The sequence below is a fragment of the Ranitomeya variabilis genome, chromosome 1 (genome assembly GCF_051348905.1).
Source record: "Ranitomeya variabilis isolate aRanVar5 chromosome 1, aRanVar5.hap1, whole genome shotgun sequence".
In the NCBI taxonomy this organism is placed as follows: Eukaryota; Metazoa; Chordata; class Amphibia; order Anura; family Dendrobatidae; genus Ranitomeya; species Ranitomeya variabilis.
The window spans coordinates 1,037,006,775-1,037,026,529 of record NC_135232.1 but is presented as its reverse complement, the minus strand read 5'-3'; the positions used below and the strand labels follow the sequence as shown (position 1 = coordinate 1,037,026,529).

General features: G+C 45.7%; 1 protein-coding gene across 1 annotated transcript in view; it reads left to right on the top strand.

The window, feature by feature from the left end:
* The first annotated feature begins 3,740 nt into the window (after positions 1-3,740).
* PDGFRL (platelet derived growth factor receptor like) overlaps positions 3,741-19,755 on the top strand; it is a 277,185-nt gene continuing 261,170 nt past the window's right edge. The window contains exon 1 of the mRNA XM_077279675.1: positions 3,741-3,948. Coding sequence (XP_077135790.1) covers positions 3,894-3,948 — 55 coding nt within the window. The 5' untranslated portion in view covers positions 3,741-3,893. The remainder of the gene's footprint in view (positions 3,949-19,755) is intronic.

The following is a 19,755-nucleotide window of genomic DNA, read 5'->3' as shown; positions in this document are numbered from 1 at the left end:
CAGAGTATAAAAACTCCAAACGCTGATGATCGTTTATCCTAATTCACATAGAACCGCTATAGGAAGAAGCAGTACAAATTTACTCACCTATTTATTCTCAGATGGCTGTATCTGTTTGGTTCTGGCAGTGATAACATATTGTCCATGCACACGTGACCACTGCAGCCAATCACTAATGCTGACATGTATGGTGTGTGACCACTAAGTGCAGTGTTTGGCTGCAGTGGTCATATGTGAATAGATTGTCTTCATTGCAGGAAGTAGACAGAGATCATTGCGGACTACCAGAACGGCTAGGCTGGAGCCAGCACGGGATTACATGCATTAGTAGAGGTCACGTCTTTCCTTCATACCATTTTTCCCTGCAGGGGAATTTTCTTAAAATACTTGAAAATGGCTGTCTTAGTGTATATATGTCACTAAGGCCAGGTTCACATTACGTTTTTGGCGTCCGTTAGACAGATTACGTTACACCGCGGCATAACGCGGTGTAACGTAGTCCGTTAACGCCACCATTTAGTCCAATGTCGGACGCATCACTAGCGCACGCCCATTGTGGGCGTGCGCTAGCGATGTGCCGTCATTGAGTGACGGACCCTGGGACGCGGGCTGCAGCGTTTCTGGGTCCGTCACTGCTAGTGCAGATAGAGCATCTGCTAGCTCTATCTGCGCTAGCGCAACAACATATCGGCACTTGCGTTAGCAGCAGCCTGTTAACGCACGTGTTGAACGGGCTGCTGTTAACGCAATGTGAACCTAGCCTAATACTCCATTTATTTTGACACAACTATTTTACCCATGGGTACATATACCATTACTTTATCAGTTATCCAAGGGCATGTCATACTGACATAGATACCTGTGTGCGTACACTACATCCATACAATCACACTACTAAAAATACTAAATATACATACAGTATGTACAAGACAAACATGAAAGAGACTATGGTAAGGAATAAAAGCACATCTGGCATCGAAGCTTTTCTGCAATCCTTGTTAACCCCTTTTAAAATTGATTCCATGTCAGGCTCACATTCTTACAAAACCATGAGGAGAATATTTTTTCAAATGCAACGTCAAACTAATATAACAATGCCCACTCAGCTGGGAAAACTAACTCAGATGGCCGAACTCTAGTTACAGAGTACAAAATAAGTGGATATCTGCTAGAAAACACTGTTATCATTGTGCACATACAGAAATCATCAACAGTTCGTGATAAGCCTAAAAATATCTGACACCCAGCAGAAAGCCCCCCATACACATTAGACTAACGTTGGCAGAACCTGCCGATATGGTCTGGCTCGGCATGCGATCTTATGTGAATGGAGGCCTACGGCAAATGAAATCAAGGGTCAAATGGATCCGGCATGTTCAGTTTCGGACTAACGACCCTTTTGTTCTCAAAGAGCTACAGTAATCTTCCCACCAGAGGAGTCTATTAGCAGCTCTCTCTAAGGCTACGTTCACATTTGCGTTGTTGTGTGTTGCGTCGGCGACGCATCGGCGACGCAACGCACAACGCATGCAAAACGCATGCAAAACGCATTGTTTTGTGACGCATGCGTCCTTTTTTTGCTTGATTTTGGATGCACAAAAAATGCAACTTGCTGCGTCCTCTGCGCCCAGACGCGTGCGCCACAGTGACGCATGCGTCACAAAACGCAAGTGCAACGCATGTCCATGCGCCCCCATGTTAAATATAGGGGCACATGACGCATGCGTCGCCGCAGCGGCGCCCGACGCTGCGTCGCACAACGCTAATGTGAACGTAGCAATAGAGAACACAGGAACGCTTCTCCAGCTGTGCGCTCCGGTGTATGGGAGGGTCGGGTGAGATAGGTGTAGGGCGAGCAATCAACTTAACTATCTGACTGTTATCCAATGTGTATGGGGGCTTAAGGTGCATTTATACACTACAGGATAATAAGCCAATTATTGGGAGTGAGCGTTCCATGAGTTTCATGAATCATTTCACGAATGAGCAAAATTCTTGTTTGTCAGGTGAAATGATTTTAAGCTCGTCAGGTGAAATGAGAACAATGATATTCAATGTGCACAGATAGCATTAATAATAATGATAATCTTTATTTTTATATAGCGCTAACATATTCCGCAGCGCTTTACAGTTTGCACACATTATCATTAGCGAATTAGTGACCATTCTGTGTGCGTGAAAGTGCGGTCAGCTTGAATAAACAGACTATTAAACGAGCACTGCTTGCCTTGCATGTAGCAGCTTGGAGGTCATTTAACAGCTGCTGTTAGCTTAAATGCAGCCTAAGTGATCTCTTTCAGGGTTCGTGCAGATGACCGTTTTATTCGGACAGTGCTATTTGTGGTTTTGACGGATAGCACTAGTACCCATGTTATGCTATGGGGCTGTGCACTTGTCCAATTTTTTCCAATTTTTTTCTCAGACTGAGTGGTCCAAGGGAAAAAAAAATCGATTTGCCTTCGAGAATCAGATAGCACTTGCCTATTCCTGTCTATGGGTCCGTGAAAAATATCCAACCGCACTCGGATGACATCCAAGTGCAATCCAATTTTCACGGACTGACATAATGTAGAAGGTGGAGAAATTTTTTTTATCCCACTTTGATTAAACTCTGATCAGAATCTGATTAGCATAATCGGACCTATTTTTTCTGATGAAGAGAAACAGATCATGGGCACCTACCCTAAGGGTACCGTCACACTCTGAAACTTTCCAACGATCACGACCAGCGATACGACCTGGCCGTGATCGTTGGAAAGTCCTTGTGTGGTCGCTGGAGAGCTGTCACACAGACAGCTCTCCAGCGACCAACGATGCCGAAGGCCCCGGGTAACCAGGGTAAACATCGGGTTACTAAGCGCAGGGCCGCGCTTAGTAACCCGATGTTTACCCTGGTTACCATCGTAAATGTAAAAAAACCAAACCGTACATACTCACATTCCGGTGTCCGTCAGGTCCCTAGCCGTCTGCTTCCCGCACTGACTGAGTGCCGGCCGTAAAGTGAAAACAGAGCACAGCGGTGACGAAATAAAGTTTCAAACGATCTGCTACGACGTACGATTCTCAGCGGGGTCCCTGATCGCAGTAGCGTGTCAGACACAGCGAGATAGTAACGATATCGCTGGAACGTCACGGATCGTGCCGTCGTAGCGACCAAAGTGCCACTGTGAGACGGTACCTTAAGTGTTAGTTTTAGATAGTCTTGTCTGGTGCTAGACATCTTGACCAAATGGAGCCATCATATCATCATGTCATCAGAACAAGGCCCTGTTTTCTCTTTTTTAAGATAAGGTTCCAATCAGGGACAGAGGAGGGCTCTTGTGCAAGACAGTTTATGGGTCCTTTCCAGTCATAATCCACAAACTCATCTCCTTTGGAGGTGGAAATTGGCCGTTTTACCCCTTGGGCCCCTGTGTGGATGCACAGGTTACACTAATGGTATGTCCGCCCCTGGCCATATCAAAACTTGGCCTACCGTAAGTAGACTCCTTTGGACTTTTGATGGGCCTGTCTGAAAGGTTGTAGTTTCATAAGATTCATTTAACGAAATCCACTTGAAAAAAACCCAAGAAATATCTGTCTGGTTACAATATGCATGGAATCTGTTCCTTGACTGGGGGAAGCTCTGCACATTTACTTACATTCTGTCCAGTAACCAGCAGAGAGCAGGCAAGTTTCACAAAGTTTGGATTTTTTTTTCTCTTTTCCAGTATTTCTTGAAACTTGATCCTTCAGAAGGTTCCCTTCATGCTTTGGAAAATACAAATCAGCAGTCACATTCCTAGCAGCCTTTTTTACATCATCATTTTACTGACAGCAAGCTGGGACTTTGCTCTTATACGTACCGTCTTGGGGGTAGGACTCCTTAGGGGGACCCCAAGCTCCTTCAGAAAATGAAGTTCTGGGTCGTTTTTACTCTGATTCTTGTCCATGAAGCTCTACAAAATGGTGAGTTACTGTACTGACTCTCCCTGGAGCACCTTGTAGCCAAACTTTGCAGTGTTGAGGGGCTCTCAGCCCCTGGGGCCAAGGGAACTGCACCACTTGGAGAAAGTAAAGGGTCATAGATATTCTAGATAATTACTAGGAATTTCTTATTTTCAGAAATTTTCCACTGCTTACTTGTCTATGTGTATACGGGATACTGATCATATATGACACATTTTAAATTATGTATGTTCTGGAAAAATTGAAACGTTTCTCTTTTATCTATTGTATATATATATATATATATATATATATATATATATATATATATATATATATATATATATATATATATATATATATATATTTATTTCAGTTTTTCGTGATAACCAGAGAGGCTAAATACGTTGCTGTGTCCTCTTAGATTGGAGAAAACCCATTTCCGTACACCTGCCGCTCACCCTGCATTTTATCTATGTTCTTTTCTAGAAGGTTATGTTTACAAGTATAAGTAGCGATGCCGACAGAACTATACCATTACCACATCTGAAACACACGACAAAACCTTGTGGTTTTTACATTTTTTGTGTACCTGTTGGAAAATGGCCGTAGAACAGTGTCTACTGTAATTTTTTTTTCACAGCGATAGGACCCATTCACACGTCAGTTTTTGTCATACAGAAAACAGACACATTCATTTTGATTGGTAGATTCACATTTGTTTAGTTTTTTTTTTTTGAGGTTTGATAGTCTGCAAAACAAAAACAGAAGCGTGTCCTATTTTTATTTAATTTGAAGATGAAATTCACCCTTTTAAGGAAATGGGCACATGAAAAAAATGAGATAGGACTCGAATGTCAGGTGTGTGTTATTCCAAGAGCCATCAGTATTTGATAGGAGAAACTTTGGAATTTTTACTTGTCATATCTCCCCCCAAAAAAACAGATGATACGCAGATTGTTAAAATGGACACGCACACTAGAAATGAATACAACACCCTGTCCGTTTGTCAATTGAGAAATAAACGGATGTGTGAATGAAGCCTCTATTGAAATCAGAAGTGAATCGCTAATAACAGCATACACCAGTTACTACCATGGAACATCTGCCTACTGCAGTAATTCTGCCAGGGAACACATGGGTATGGGGAAAGAGGATGATCTTCATTATTTTAGCAGAATGAACTTCACAGATTTTGAGGAGCTCGTACACATTTGGCTAGAATTGATAAAAATGAAAATTTTGAGCAAGAACAAACATTTGTTAGGCGATTAATCATTTGAGGTGACCAATGATACAGTCAATGTCTGGGAGGTCGCCAGACAAAAAATCTTTAGTGTGAAGGAAAAATCTTTGTCCATAAATCTCTTTTTGAAAGCCCGTGTAAAGAAGCCGTTGTTGCTTGGTACACCGTGTTATTGGACATGTATGGCCACTTGGAACCTTCTAATATGGACTGAAATGTATGTGGCTGTGTTGGCGTAAGCAGATGATCATTCATTCAATGGTGGTCCAACCATCAACATGTTTCCATCTAATGAGTATGACCACCTTTACACTAAGCCTCTGATCACACCGGTGTCATGACTTTCATTTACAGTATGAAACTGACAAATTCATGACACTGCAAGTGCAATCATATGCATACTTGTTGTCAAAAGTGTCACTTTGCTTTCAATGGTACATGAATGGCAAATAAATATTGTAAGTGCAGTGAAATTAAAGGGAATCTGTCATCATATTTTTGCTATTTAATCTGAGAGCTGCATTGTGTAAGGGCTGAGACACTGATTGAAAGGATGTGTCACTTATTAGACTGTGTGGTAGTTTTAATCCAGTCAGTGTTTTATCAGCAGGAAATTATCACTGCAGGACTAGGAGTCTTGTGCCAGGCAGTCCAGCTAATCTGTGTAACCCCACCCCCACCACTGGTTGGTAGCTTGCTGACAATGTAGAGTGCATACAGGAAGCTGCCAATCAGTGATGTGGGTGGAGTTACACACAGCTCAGCACTACTCCGAGCACTACTCTACAGCAGAGAAAACAGGGATTCTATCAAAACTGCACCAAGCAATCTAGTAAGATATACATCCCTGGAATCAGGCTCTCTTGCTCTATTATGCTGCTCTCAGACTCCATAGAAAAAATCTGCTGACAGATTGCCTTTAGAGGAATCCTGGCAACTGTTTTGTGGCTTTTAAACCATGGCCATCACCTTTAAAAGCATATAAATGGAGTTCCTTCTTCCCTTTTATACCCTCAGAGGTGGCCCTCAATACCTTCTAAAAATTGTTTTATTCATGTCCTGCACTTAGTGCAAATTGCATGGTCCGGTCCGAGGCACCAGATCGTATGGAGCTGGTGACATACTAGTTCACTGTGTTCCAAATTATTATGCAAATTGGATTTAAGTGTGATAAAGATTTAATTGTTTTGTTTTTCAAATAAACTCGTGGATGGTATTGTGTCTCAGGGCTCAATGGATCACTGAAATCAATCTTAAACACATGGGATAATTAGTTTTCCAGGTGATTCTAATTAAAGGAAAACTACTTAAAAATGATGTTCCACATTATTAAGCAGGTCACAGTTTTCAAGTAACATGGGAAAGAAAAAGGATCTCTCTGCTGCTGAAAAGCATCAAATAGTGCAATGCCTTGGTGAAGGGATGAAAACATTAGAAATTTCCCGAAAACTTAAGCGTGATCATCGTCCTGTTAAGAGATTCGTGGCTGTAACTGAGCACAGATGTGTTTGTGCAGATAAAGGCATGATGAGGAAGATTTCTGCCAGGCAAGTTCATCGGATTAAGAGAGCAGCTGCTAAAAAGCCATTACAAAGCAGCAAACAGATATTTGAAGCTGCTGGTGCCTCTGGAGTCCCTCGAACTTTAAGGTGTAGGCTCCTTCAAAGGCTTGCTGTGGTGCATAAACCTACTATTCGGCCACCCTTAAACAGTGTTCACAAGCAGAAATGGTTGCATTGGGCCCATACAGACATGAAGATTAATTTCCAAACAGTCTTGTTTACTGATTAGTGTTGAGCAACCCTGAATGGTCCAGATGGATGGAGTAGTGGATGGTTGGTGGATGCCCACCATGTCCCAACAAGGCTGCAACAACAGCAAGGAGGTGGAGGAGTCATGTTTTGGGCCGGAATCATGGAGAAACAGCTGGTAGGGTCCTTTATGGTTCCTGAAGGTGTGAAAATGACCTCTACAAAGTATATAGAGTTTCTGGCTGACAACTTTCTTCCATGGTATGAAAAGCAGAAACATGCCTTCAGGAGCAAAATCATCTTCATACATGACAATGCACCATCTCATGCTGCAAAGAATACCTCTGAGTCATTGGCTGCTATGGGCATAAAAGGAGATAAACTCATGGTGTGGCCACCATCTTCCCCTGACCTCAACCCTATAGAGAACCTTTGGAGTATCATCAAGCAAAAGATCTATGAGGGTGGGAGGCAGTTCACATCAAAACAGCAGCTCTGGGAGGCTATTCTGACTTCATGCAAAGAAATACAAGCAGAAACTCTCCAAAAACTCACAAGTTCAATGGATGCAAGAATTGTGAAGGTGACATCAAAGAAGGGTTCCTATGTTAACATGGAACTTGGCCTGTTAGGATGTTTTGGAGTTAAATAGCTTTTTTCAGTGAATGTGACCTCCTATTGCTGCAAATTCCACAAATGAGCATTTTCAGTTCTTTAAAACATATCAAATGTTTAGAAATTCTACTGTGCCTAATAATTTGGAACAGTGCATTTTAAGTTTTTATTCATTTTGGAGATTATACTGTTATCATTGGGAGGTTTATTCAATAAAATTCGATGTATACTCTAACGGGTGATGACTTTTATTAGACTGACTGTCATTTGCACCAACCATTTAGGAAAATCAGAGAAAAATGTCATTTGCATAATAATTTGGAACATAATGTAAAGATGGCTCCTGTGCATTACATGACTTTGTGCTGCCGGTCTCTGATTCCACTGAGCAGGCACAACACTTTGAGCACTCTGCGGATGATGAAGATACATCATCCCCTTCCATCCAGATAGAAGAGGCGGCTTTAAAGGGCCTGGGGTGGCGCTGATCGCAATCTGGATTCGCCCATCAGACCAGAGCACACTATTAGCAGGCAGCACAGGACATGAATAAAGCACTTTTTTGATGGTATGTAGGAGCACCTCTCAGGGTTTAAAGGGGTTATTATAACCCCATTTACATGATCTTAAAGGTGATGGGCAGGGTATATAACACAAAAAAACTGCTGACAGCTTTCCTTTAGTATTCTGTCCAAGCAGTAATTGTCATATTGACATCCAATTTTTCCAGACACAAAACTGACTGAATAAAATACATCAACATCTAGGAAGAAAATGTATTTACAGGTGCCATATTTTTCAGACAAAGTTTGATCTTAGTCGTGGCCACAGATTTGCTACAACCGCAGATCCGATATGACCTAATCAATAGCTGATAATAATCTACGTGTGAATCCTCCCATTGTAATGTAGCAATCAATACATTGTAAGCTATTTTGTAAAGCCACCTCCAGATTAATAATGCTATAAATTACACCCGCAGCATATAAATTCAGTGGAAATCACCGCACATTTCATGCCATTGCAACGCAAGGATTGAGCTGCTGGTTTTTAACAAAAGCACAAAAGAAAAATTAAATTAAGAAAGGTAGGGTAGGAAGTAAAAGGAGATCAAAGTCAGGATGGATTGAGGTCAACAGAAGCATATTGACCATGAATGTGCATGTGCCACGTGTTTACCACTGCAGTGATAGGTGCAGCACTGACATATGAACGCTGCAGCCAATCACTGTCCACAGCAGTGGTACGGCACTTGACCTGAAGAAGTCACCAAAGGATATGGACCACTGGACTGATAGCACTTGAGCAGGTGGGGGCTTTAAGGTGCTGAGTAGGGTTTAAAGGGAAGGTGCCACCAGTTTTCTTGAACTTTTTTTTTTATGAAATTAAGCTTAAAATAGTAAATAAAATGTATTAATGCAATGTTTGCACTGTTTGCAAACATTTCTATATGAAAAATATTATATATTTTCTTACAAATATATATATTTACCACTAGGGGGAGCATTTTCCGTTTTAGACCTCAAGCAGCTATAGTGAGACTTACCAGCTTTAGGCCCCATACACACGTTCAGGAATTGATGCAGAAAATTCCTGTGAAAATCCGGACATTTCTGCCAGATTTCCGCATAAAAACCGCATGCGTTTTTTGCGCGTTTTTTGCGCGTTTTTGACGCGTTTTTGACGCGGTTTTTCCCAAACATTTCCCAATGCATTAGACAGTGGGAAAACCGCGAAAAAAACGCAAAATTAATGAGCATGTCCGGTTTTTTACCGCAATGCGTTTTTCATGCGGAAAAACGCACATCATGTGCACAGAAAGTGCGGATTTCATTAAAAATGATAGGATGCTTAATGTATGCAGATTATTTGCGGTTTTATAGCGTTTTTATAGCGCAAAAACGCTAAAAAACCGCAAATAATCTGCACTGTGTGAACATAGCCTTACTGTTAGCTGGAAAATTGGGGCAGTACCTGCTGACATCACCTTTTCCCCCCCTTTTGGGTGGTCTAATATCCCTGGGGCAGAATGAAGAGCAGCATCACAGGGCAGCGCCATTTTGTGTGTGACTGACCTGTGATCTGCTATCACACAAGTGGTGTGTGTGTTAGTGATGTGTCGTTCGTGAACGAGCCAACACAAAGAGCCGGCTCCCTGCTGTGAATGAAAGGAGTCGGCTCTGCAGCGTGAGTGAGCCGAGTGTTTGTTTTTTTTCTTCCTTGTCTGGGCCTGGCAGCTTCTCAGATTCAGCCAGTGAAGTGTGAGGCCATGTGCACACGTTCAGGATTTCTTGCAGAAATTTCCTGAAGAAAACCGGAAATTTTCTGCAAGAAATCCGCATTTTTTTTTTTGCGTTTTTTTTCCGTTTTTTTTGCGGTTTTTTTAGCATTCTGCAAGCGTAATTAGCTTGCAGAATGCTAACGTTTTCCAAGCGATCTGTAGCATCGCTTGGAAAACTGACTGACAGGTTGGTCACACTTGTCAAACATACTGTTTGACAAGTGTGACCAACTCTTTACTATAGATGCAGCTTATGCAGCATCTATAGTAAAAGATAGAATGTTTAAAAATAATAAAAAAAAATGCTTATACTCACCCAGACATCTCATCAGCGGCGTCCGTTCCTCTTCCTATAGCTGCTGTGCGCGCAGGACCTTCCATGACGTCGCGGTCATGTGAGCGGTCACGTGAGCGGTCACATGACCGCTCACGACCAATCACAAGACAGTGACGTCATCACAGGTCCTTCACCGCACAGCAGCTATAGGAACCGAAGCGGCAGCATGCAGCGGAGAGGCGGGAAGACATCGAGGGTGAGTATAGGACTATTTTTTATTTTAATTCTTTTATTTTTTACCAATTATATGGTGCCCAGTGCGTGGAGGAGAGTCTCCTCTCCTCCACCCTGGGTACCAACCGCACATAATCTGCTTACTTCCCGCATCGTGGGCACAGCCCCGTGCGGGAAGTAAGCAGATCAATGGACTCCTAGGTGTGCGGAATCCCGGCAATTCCGCATTTTTAATGAACATGTTGCTTTTTTTTCCGCGATGCGATTTTTTCGCGGAAAAAATCGCAACATTTGCACAAAAAATGCGGAATACATTGTAAATAATGGGAGGCATATGTTAGCGTTTTTTTCGTGTTTTTATCACGTTTTTATAGCGAAAAAAACGCGAAAAAAACGCGAAAAAAACGCGAAAAATCCTGAACGTGTGCACATGGCCTGACTGTGACTCGTGGGAGGAGCAGACAGCAGAGAGGTAGAGTGGAGTCTGTGGGCTGTAGATAAATACATGTGTTACCATGTGACCCAAAGAAAGGGGCAATATTACACTGGCTGGGGTGGCTTCCTCCCTTGTATGTGACTGTGTAGGAGGAATGACAAATTGTATGATCATCATCATCAACTGCAATGACCTGTGAGTTACCTTCTGTCCCAAAAAAAGATACACTTTACTGTGGCCTCATCCATGGCATATATACATATATAGTACTAGATGGTGGCCCGATTCTAACGCATCGGGTATTCTAGAATATGCATGTCCACGTAGTATATTGCCCAGTCACGTAGTATATTGCCCAGTCACGTAGTATATTGCCAAGCCCACGTAGTATATTGCCCAGTCACATAGTATATTGCCCAGCCACGTAGTATATTGCCCAGACACGTATGTAACAGGTTAAAAAAGAGTTAAAATAAAAACTAAACATATACTCACCTTCCGAGGGAGCCCTTGTAGTCCTGTCGCCTGTGTGCGGTGCACGCGGCAGCTTCCTGTCCCAGGGTTGGATGCGCGCAGGACCTGTCATGACTGAGCGGTCACATGACCGTGACGTCATGGAAGGTCCTTCTCGCATAACATCCTTGGCACTGGAGCCTGCCGCTTGCACTGCCGAGGAGAGGACGCGACGACGGAGGGTAAGCATAGCAGGTTTTTTTTTTTATTATTTTTAACATTACATTTTTTTTTTACTATTGATGTCGCATAGGCAGCATCAATAGTGAAAAGTTGGGGACACACAGGGTTAATAGCAGCTGTTACGGAGTGCGTCAAACACAGCATAACGCGGTCCGTTACCGCCAGCATTAACCCTGTGTGAGCGTGCCTGCCGGGGGGGTTCTGTACGGCCTGCCGGAGGATCTGTACAGCCTCTCCGGGGGGGTCTGTACGGCGTCTCCGGGGTCTGTACGGCCTGCCGGGGGTCTTTGTGTCTGTGCAGGCATCGTCCGATGGGACTACAAGGCCCATCGGACCATGCCTGCTAGACTGACAGTGATTGACACATTAGCCAATGATGGGACAGTAGTAGTCCCATCATCCGGCTAATGTGTTGAATATAAAAAAAAATACTCCATACATACTCCATACATGCTACATACATACATACTACATTCAAACTCCATACATACTACATTCATACTCCATACATACATGCTACATACAGTACATTCATACATTACATACATGACATACATATAGATATACAGTACATTAAACATAGATTACATACTCACCGTTACTTGTCACTTTGTTCCCCGAAGCCAGTGTCATCTGTAAAAAATATGAAAAAAACAAACAACCAATATACTACCTGTCCGCAGAAATCCACGAGTGTCCCACGACGATCTCCCGTGGAAAGCAGCAGCATCAGATAAAAAAACGGATCCGGCAGGAAAAACGGATCCGGTTGAAAAAAAGGATCCGGCGGGAAAAAAACGGATCCGGCGGAAAAAAAGAATCCGGCGGGAAAAACAGATCCGGATAAAAAAGGATCCGGCGGGAAAAACGGATCCGGTTGAAAAAAACAGGTCCGGTTGAAAGAAAGCATCCGGCGGGAAAAACGGATCCGGTTGAAAAAACGGATCCGGCGGAAAAAAACGGATCCGGCGGGGAAAAACGGATCCGGCGGGGAAAAACGGATCCGGTTGAAAAAAAGGATCCGGCGGGAAAAACGGATCCGGTTGAAAAAAGGATCCGGCGGGAAAAACGGATCCGGTTGAAAAAACGGATCCGGTTGAAAAAAAAGGATCCGGCGGGAAAAATGGATCCGGTTGAAAAAACGGATCCGGCGGAAAAAACGGATCCGGCGGAAAAAAGGATCAGGCGGGAAAAACGGATCCGGTGGGGAAAAACGGATCCAGCGGAAAAAAAGGATCCGGTGGAAAAAAAAACGGATCCGGCGGAAAAAAACGGATCAGGCGGAAAAAAACGGATCCGGTTGAAAAAAAGGATCCGGCGGGAAAAACGGATCCGGCGGAAAAAAACGGATCCGGCAAATGTGCTCGCAGGATGCGTTTTTTACCCATAGACTTGTATTAGTGACGGATCGTGACGGATGGCCACACGTCGCGTCCGTCGTGCAACGGATCCGTCGTGTTTTGGCGGACCGTCGGCACGAAAAAATGTTCAAGTGAACTTTTTTGTCAATCGCGTCCGCCATTTTCTACCGCGCATGCGCGGCCAAAACTCCGCCCCCTCCTTCCAGACTTCAGAATGGGCAGCGGATGTGTTGAAAAACTGCATCCGCTGCCCACGTCGGGCACAAATTTCACAACGTGCGTCGGTACGTCGGCCCAATGCATAGCGACGGACCCATACCGACGCAAGTGTGAAAGAGGCCTTTATGAGCGTTGAATAAAAAAAAAAAAAGAAAAAAAACGGAGTGAGCTCCCGTGCAATTTTCTGCGCCAGATGGGGAAAGCCGACGGCCGGGGGCCAATATCTGTAGCCTGCTATGAATATCAGCCCGCTGATATTCATAGCCTAGAGAGGGGCCATGGATATTGCCCCCCCCGGCTACAAATACCAGTCCACAGCCGCCCCAGAAATGGCGCATCTGTAAGATCCGCCAATTCCGGCACTTAGCCCCTCTCTTCCCACTCCCGTGTAGCGGTGGGATATGGGGTAATAAGGGGTTAATGTCACCTTGCTATTGTAAGGTGACATTAAGCCGGGTTAATAACGGAGAGGCATCAATAAGACGCCTATCCGTTATTAATCCAATAGTAAGAAAGGGTTAATAAAACACACACACATTAGGAAAAAGTATTTTAATATTCTTCATTTCACCATACTTACCATACTTCAGCGCCTGCAAAAAACGTAAAATAATAAACCGCATACTACCTGTCCGCCGTAGTCCAATTAATAACGAGTGTCCCACGACGATCTCCCCTATAGAACAGTGACATCGGGTGATGTCACTGCTCTATAGGACCCTCAGTGACACACTGACAGGAGACAATGGCTCCTGCAGTGCATCACTGAGGTTACTAAAGTTCAAAGCCTTACTTTATGGCAAAAAGCTGCCTGGGAAAATGTCTCACCCAGCAATGCCATAAAGTGAGACTAGGGACTTTTTTTTTACAGCGGCGGAGGAATACAGTGGTGGAAGGATACCTTCCTGCCCTCATTGTGTTCCTTGAGCCCCTGGAGAGCAGTCGCATTATCTGTTGCTGCTGCTCTCCACGGGAGATCGTCGTGGGACACTCGTGGATTTCTGCGGACAGGGAGTATATTGGTTGTTTGTTTTTTTTAAATTTTTTACAGATGACACTGGCTTCGGGGATCAAAATGACAAGTAATGGTGAGTATGTAATCTATGTTTAATGTACTGTATGTCTGTATGTATGTATGCAGCATGTATGCAGCATGTATGGATGTATGTATGTAGCATGTATGTAGCATGTATGTATGTAGCATGTGTGTAGCATGTATGTAGCATGTATGGATGTATGTAGCATGTATGTATGAAGCATGTATGAAGCATGTATGGAGTATGTATGGAGTATGTATGGAGTATGTATGGAGTATGAAGCATGTATGGAGTATGTATGGAGTATGTAGCATGTATGTATGGAGCATGTATGGAGCATGTATGGAGCATGTATAGAGTATGTATGGAGTATGTATGGAGTATTTTTTTTTTTCATTCAACACATTAGCCGGATGATGGGACTACTACTGTCCCATCATTGGCTAATGTGTCAATCACTGTCAGTGTAGCAGGCATAGCCCGATGGGACTTGTAGTCCCATCGGACGATGCTTGCACACACGCATAGAGACGGGGAGAGAATGCAGGGGGAGAGGAGGGAGAGCGACACGGGAAGAGAATGCAGGGAGGAGAGGAGGGAGAGCGACACGGGGGGGGGAGAGAATGCAGCTTACCGGGACTGTGTGTGAGGAGGCGGAGACATAGAAGCAAAAGCACCAGGGAGGGCAGCGTGTGAGGAGCAGAGGATGTCTGCTCAGAACGTGCAGTGCTTGGAGTACAGACAGGAGCAGGGGGATAAATCACTCGCACTCTCCGGCTCCAGTCAGCGTTTCTGTCCTGCAGCGATAGAGAGCAAGTGTATCTGGGCAGAGAGCACTGGGCTATAGTAAAATGGCTGCTAGTCACACCTACAGCAGTGAGTTGTGCAGCCCACAGAGGCGTGCCCAGCTCACTGCTAACGCCTCTCCAATGTTAAAGATAGGGTCCGCGGCGGTCTATTATCTCCTATGTCCATGGGGTGCCGTATTCTGACACTGATAGTGACGTGCTACTGCTGTGAAACCAAGATGTCAGCCCCCAGTTCCTTCTTTCTACTGGTATAACACACAAAATCTGTTTTACATGCATTCAAATCTTGGTTATAACAGCATGTTATGCTACATTACATTCATTAATGAATGATCTACAAACGCGGTACCTTACCTTTAATTTACTTGGTCATCTAAGAAGCTTGTAAGGGGCGTTGGCTGCCTGAGTGGTGGTTTGTCCCTTTAAATAGAGGATACAGGGGTCCTTGGATGTAGAGTTGTTTTCCCTCTCAGTGATGGCAGAAAGAATGCAGACATACACCGGAGACATTGCAAGACAATGTTATTCAGGAAAAGGCAACAAGTTTGATGGCTACAGAGTCTATTAAAGGGAAACGTGATTAGTGGTAATAACATGGCCTCATAGAACCCATTCATACAATAAAAACACAAAACGCTTTAATTGTGGATAAAAATGGCCGTGTAGTTTATTTAGGGTTACATAAATTAATTAATCACCAATAAATAAACTCCATAAATTATAAAACCAAAGTACCAAACTTTTCCAATAAACCAATCCACCCAGACATGGGTGATTTTCCCACAATTAAACTACACGACAGTAAAATTACAAAAATTCAGGGGAGGGAGGGTGGGGTCTTTATCTTCTTCCGCTGACAGAATGACCAGATACCACAAAACAGGTGTTTATATATTCAAAAAAAGAGAGGCAAAGCTAGCTGCTAACAGCCAATAGAAAACCGTTACAATAGCTGCCAAACATACCAGAAAAAACTGGATAAAACCAGTGTACAGGGGCGTAACAACAGTCCTGCGGGCCCCGGTGCGAACTTTTGAATGGGCCCCCCCCCCCCCCCCCCAAAAAAAAAAAATGATATACAGACACACGCATACAATGTTAAACTAAGAAGTAAATATCTATTGCAAAAAAAACATTTCCGAAAGATAAGAAAAAAGTGTTGTAAACAACAGCTTACCCTCAAAAGATGAACTTTCATGTTGCATCCCCTAAAAAGAAAAGATTGTAAGGAAAATTAGCTGACAGTATGATCTCCCCATCCTGCCCCATCGTATCCATCCTGGCCCATGATCCAATCCTGCCCCATGTCTTTCATTCTGCCCCGTGTCTCCAATCATGCCCTGTATCTACATTCTGCCCATGCCTCCAGTCCTGCCCCCAGTGTGTCCAGCAATCTGCCCCAGTGTGTCCAGCATTGCCTCCAGACAGTGTATCCAGCAATCTGCCCCAGTATGTCTGGCAATCTGCCCCAGTGTGTCCAGCATATTACCCCCGTGTGTCCAACAATCTGCCCCCAGTCTGTCTAGCGTTCTGCCCCCAGTCTGTCCAGCGTTCTGCCCCAGTGTGTGTCTCCAGCATTCTGCCCCAGTGTGTGTCTCCAGCATTCTGCCCCAGTGTGTGTCTCCAGCATTCTGCCCCAGTGTGTGTCTCCAGCATTCTGCCCCAGTGTGTGTCTCCAGCGTTCTGCCCCAGTGTGTGTCTCCAGCATTCTGCCCCAGTGTGTGTCTCCAGCGTTCTGCCCCAGTGTGTGTCTCCAGCATTCTGCCCCAGTGTGTGTCTCCAGCATTCTGCCCCAGTGTGTGTCTCCAGCATTCTGCCCCAGTGTGTGTCTCCAGCATTCTGCCCCAGTGTGTGTCTCCAGCATTCTGCCCCAGTATGTCTCCAGCATTCTGCCCCAGTGTGTGTCTCCAGCATTCTGCCCCAGTGTGTGTCTCCAGCATTCTGCCCCAGTGTGTGTCTCCAGCATTCTGCCCCAGTGTGTGTCTCCAGCATTCTGCCCCAGTGTGTCTCCAGCATTCTGCCCCAGTGTGTGTCTCCAGCATTCTGCCCCAGTGTGTCTCCAGCATTCTGCCCCAGTGTGTGTCTCCAGCATTCTGCCCCAGTGTGTGTCTCCAGCATTCTGCCCCAGTGTGTGTCTCCAGCATTCTGCCCCAGTGTGTGTCTCCAGCATTCTGCCCCAGTGTGTGTCTCCAGCATTCTGCCCCAGTGTGTGTCTCCAGCATTCTGCCCCAGTGTGTGTCTCCAGCATTCTGCCCCAGTGTGTGTCGCCAGCATTCTGCCCCAGTGTGTGTCTCCAGCATTCTGCCCCAGTGTGTGTCTCCAGCATTCTGCCCCAGTGTGTGTCTCCAGCATTCTGCCCCAGTGTGTGTCTCCAGCATTCTGCCCCAGTGTGTGTCTCCAGCATTCTGCCCCAGTGTGTGTCTCCAGCATTCTGCCCCAGTGTGTGTCTCCAGCATTCTGCCCCAGTGTGTGTCTCCAGCATTCTGCCCCAGTGTGTGTCTCCAGCATTCTGCCCCCCCCCCCCCAGTGTCCCCCACTGCTCCAGGGGCACCCGCCGCTCCGGGGGCCCCCCGGCCGCCACCCTCCTTGAAGACGATACTCACCCTGCTGCCTGCTCCAGCGATGGTCTCGGCATCTGCTCTGCACTGCATCTTCTTCCTGCTTGTGCTTGTGCGGTCATGTGATACTGATTAAAGTCATGAATATGCGCATATTCATGGCCTTAATGAAGCGGTACCACGTGACCGCACAAGCAGGAAGAAGATGCAGTGCAGAGCAGACGCCGAGACCATCGCTGGAGCAGGCAGCAGGGTGAGTATCGTCTTCAAGGAGGGTGGGTGGGGGGCGGCCAGGGGGGCCCCCGGAGCAGTGGGGGCCCTCCCCGGTGGGCCAGTCCGAGCCTGCCGGGGCCCCTGACCTGCGGGGCCCGGTCGCAATGGCGACCGCTGCGACCGCGGTAGTTACGCCCCTGCCAGTGTAATAGAGTGCAGGGTTGCGTATGTCACCACGGAACAGACAGACCAACTGTTGAGGGGAATTTATTAACAGGAGTAGATTCTCCTCGCAGGGAGTAAACAGGGGGTTAATAGAGGTAAATCAATAGTAAACAGTTAAACGGAAACGAAAGGGTTAACGAGTGTTCTTGTAACTTATCAGTCCAGGGAGGTCCTGACTGAAGGGTCCTTATTCCAATGTGGGTACACTCACCAGCAGCACTTGAAAAGTCTGAAGTCTTTCCTGCCTTCTGAGAACTGGAGACTCCTGAAGACTCCGGGGTTAAACTTTTGCAGCCTGTTCTTCTCAAAGTGAAACTGGAACCAGGAAATAGCACAGTCTCCCGTCCCTGCTGCAAGAGCCTCTGTGCACCAGGCTGACAATCTCTCTGTAGTAACGCTGTCACACACACACTGGGTAGTTACTTATCACACTCAGGGATTCTTTGCTTGTCACTGCGGTCACCAGGGATTCTTTGCTTGTCACTGCGGTCACCAGGGATGCACAGTCACTGTCTCTGATTCTGGAGGCTTCCAAATCTACACCCCCACATCCAGCCTTCACTCTGGTGGGTATCTCAGCCTCAGTGCCCTCACGGGGAGCACTACTTTTAGGGGAGCGCGGCGCTGCAGCCTGCCCTCTCTTTGGCGTGCTGCCTTCTCTTTACTCTCCCGCTCTTTTCTGACCACACCCCTCTCTTCCCAGCAGTCACCTCGTCCCCTCTGTCCAGGGCAGAAAGTCTTCCCCCCAACAACCCAGCTGTCTGACTATGTGGTTCCAGGCAAGGAGCAGGGAAAGCAACCTCCTTACATTCCCCCTCTCTTAAAGCTCGCCATTCCACGGGCGAGGACTCTTCGTGCTGCTCTTTGTTCTTTGGAGGGGAGTCAGATACCTGCGATTCTCGCATCTTCTTCTGCCTTTCTTCTTGTACATACTCCCAGACTAAATGGTTTAGGAGCTGCTCATCAGTCAGGTTGAGATATGCTTTCTCTGCTTCATCAACAACTGCTGTCTTCTTCTTTTTCTTCTTCTTCTTCTTCTTAGCTTTGCCGATAGCAGATGTCTGCATAGATGATTCTTCCTCCTCCTTGTCGTTATCGGAAACTTTAGGGACTTCTTGTTCGGGCTCCTCAGTTTGGGGGCTTAGTACAAGCAATTCTTCTCCATGGCTCCCCTCTCTTTGACAGGAGCATTCTTGTCGAAGCTTGAGCCAGATGAATTAAGACCATGCAGGCCGGACTCTGCGGACATCACTTCCCAGGGCTTCTCAACCACACGCCCTGTCTCACACAGCTGTTCCATTTCCCCTGTCCGATCAGGAACTGGTGAGCTGACAGCCAGCACATTCTTCACCTCAGGGGACAACATCAGTGGTTCCTCCTTCTCATCGGCTCGGACCTTGAAAACGAGTGTCGCAGGAACACTTGGCACTTTCTCTCCTTCTTCAGGAACTCGTGCTGGACAGGGTAGTAAAGCACTTTGGTGGTCTTCACGAGTGAACGTCACTTTCTTTCCTCCGGACTGAGTCTCACCAACAAAACCTTCAGACCCAGGCTGTAGATCCACCAGGTTCGCCTTTACACGTTGGGACAGCACAGTCATTTCACCAGAGATGCTTGACACCTTCTCCACCTCTCCTTGGCGTCCGACATTGTGGTACTGTCTTGCCCTAGCTGGAACTCTCCTCTTCCTGCCGTACCATTCCCTCCAGGGGCGACGTTCCCTCCAGTTAGCAGGACCCTCAGAGGGGTAAGCGGATCTCTGCCACCGCTCTTCTCGGGTAGGGCAATTTCTGGACATGTGTCCCACCTTTCTGCACGTCCAGCACTCACGTCTGCGTCTGTCTGGAGGGCGCTTCAGTCTGGATCGTTG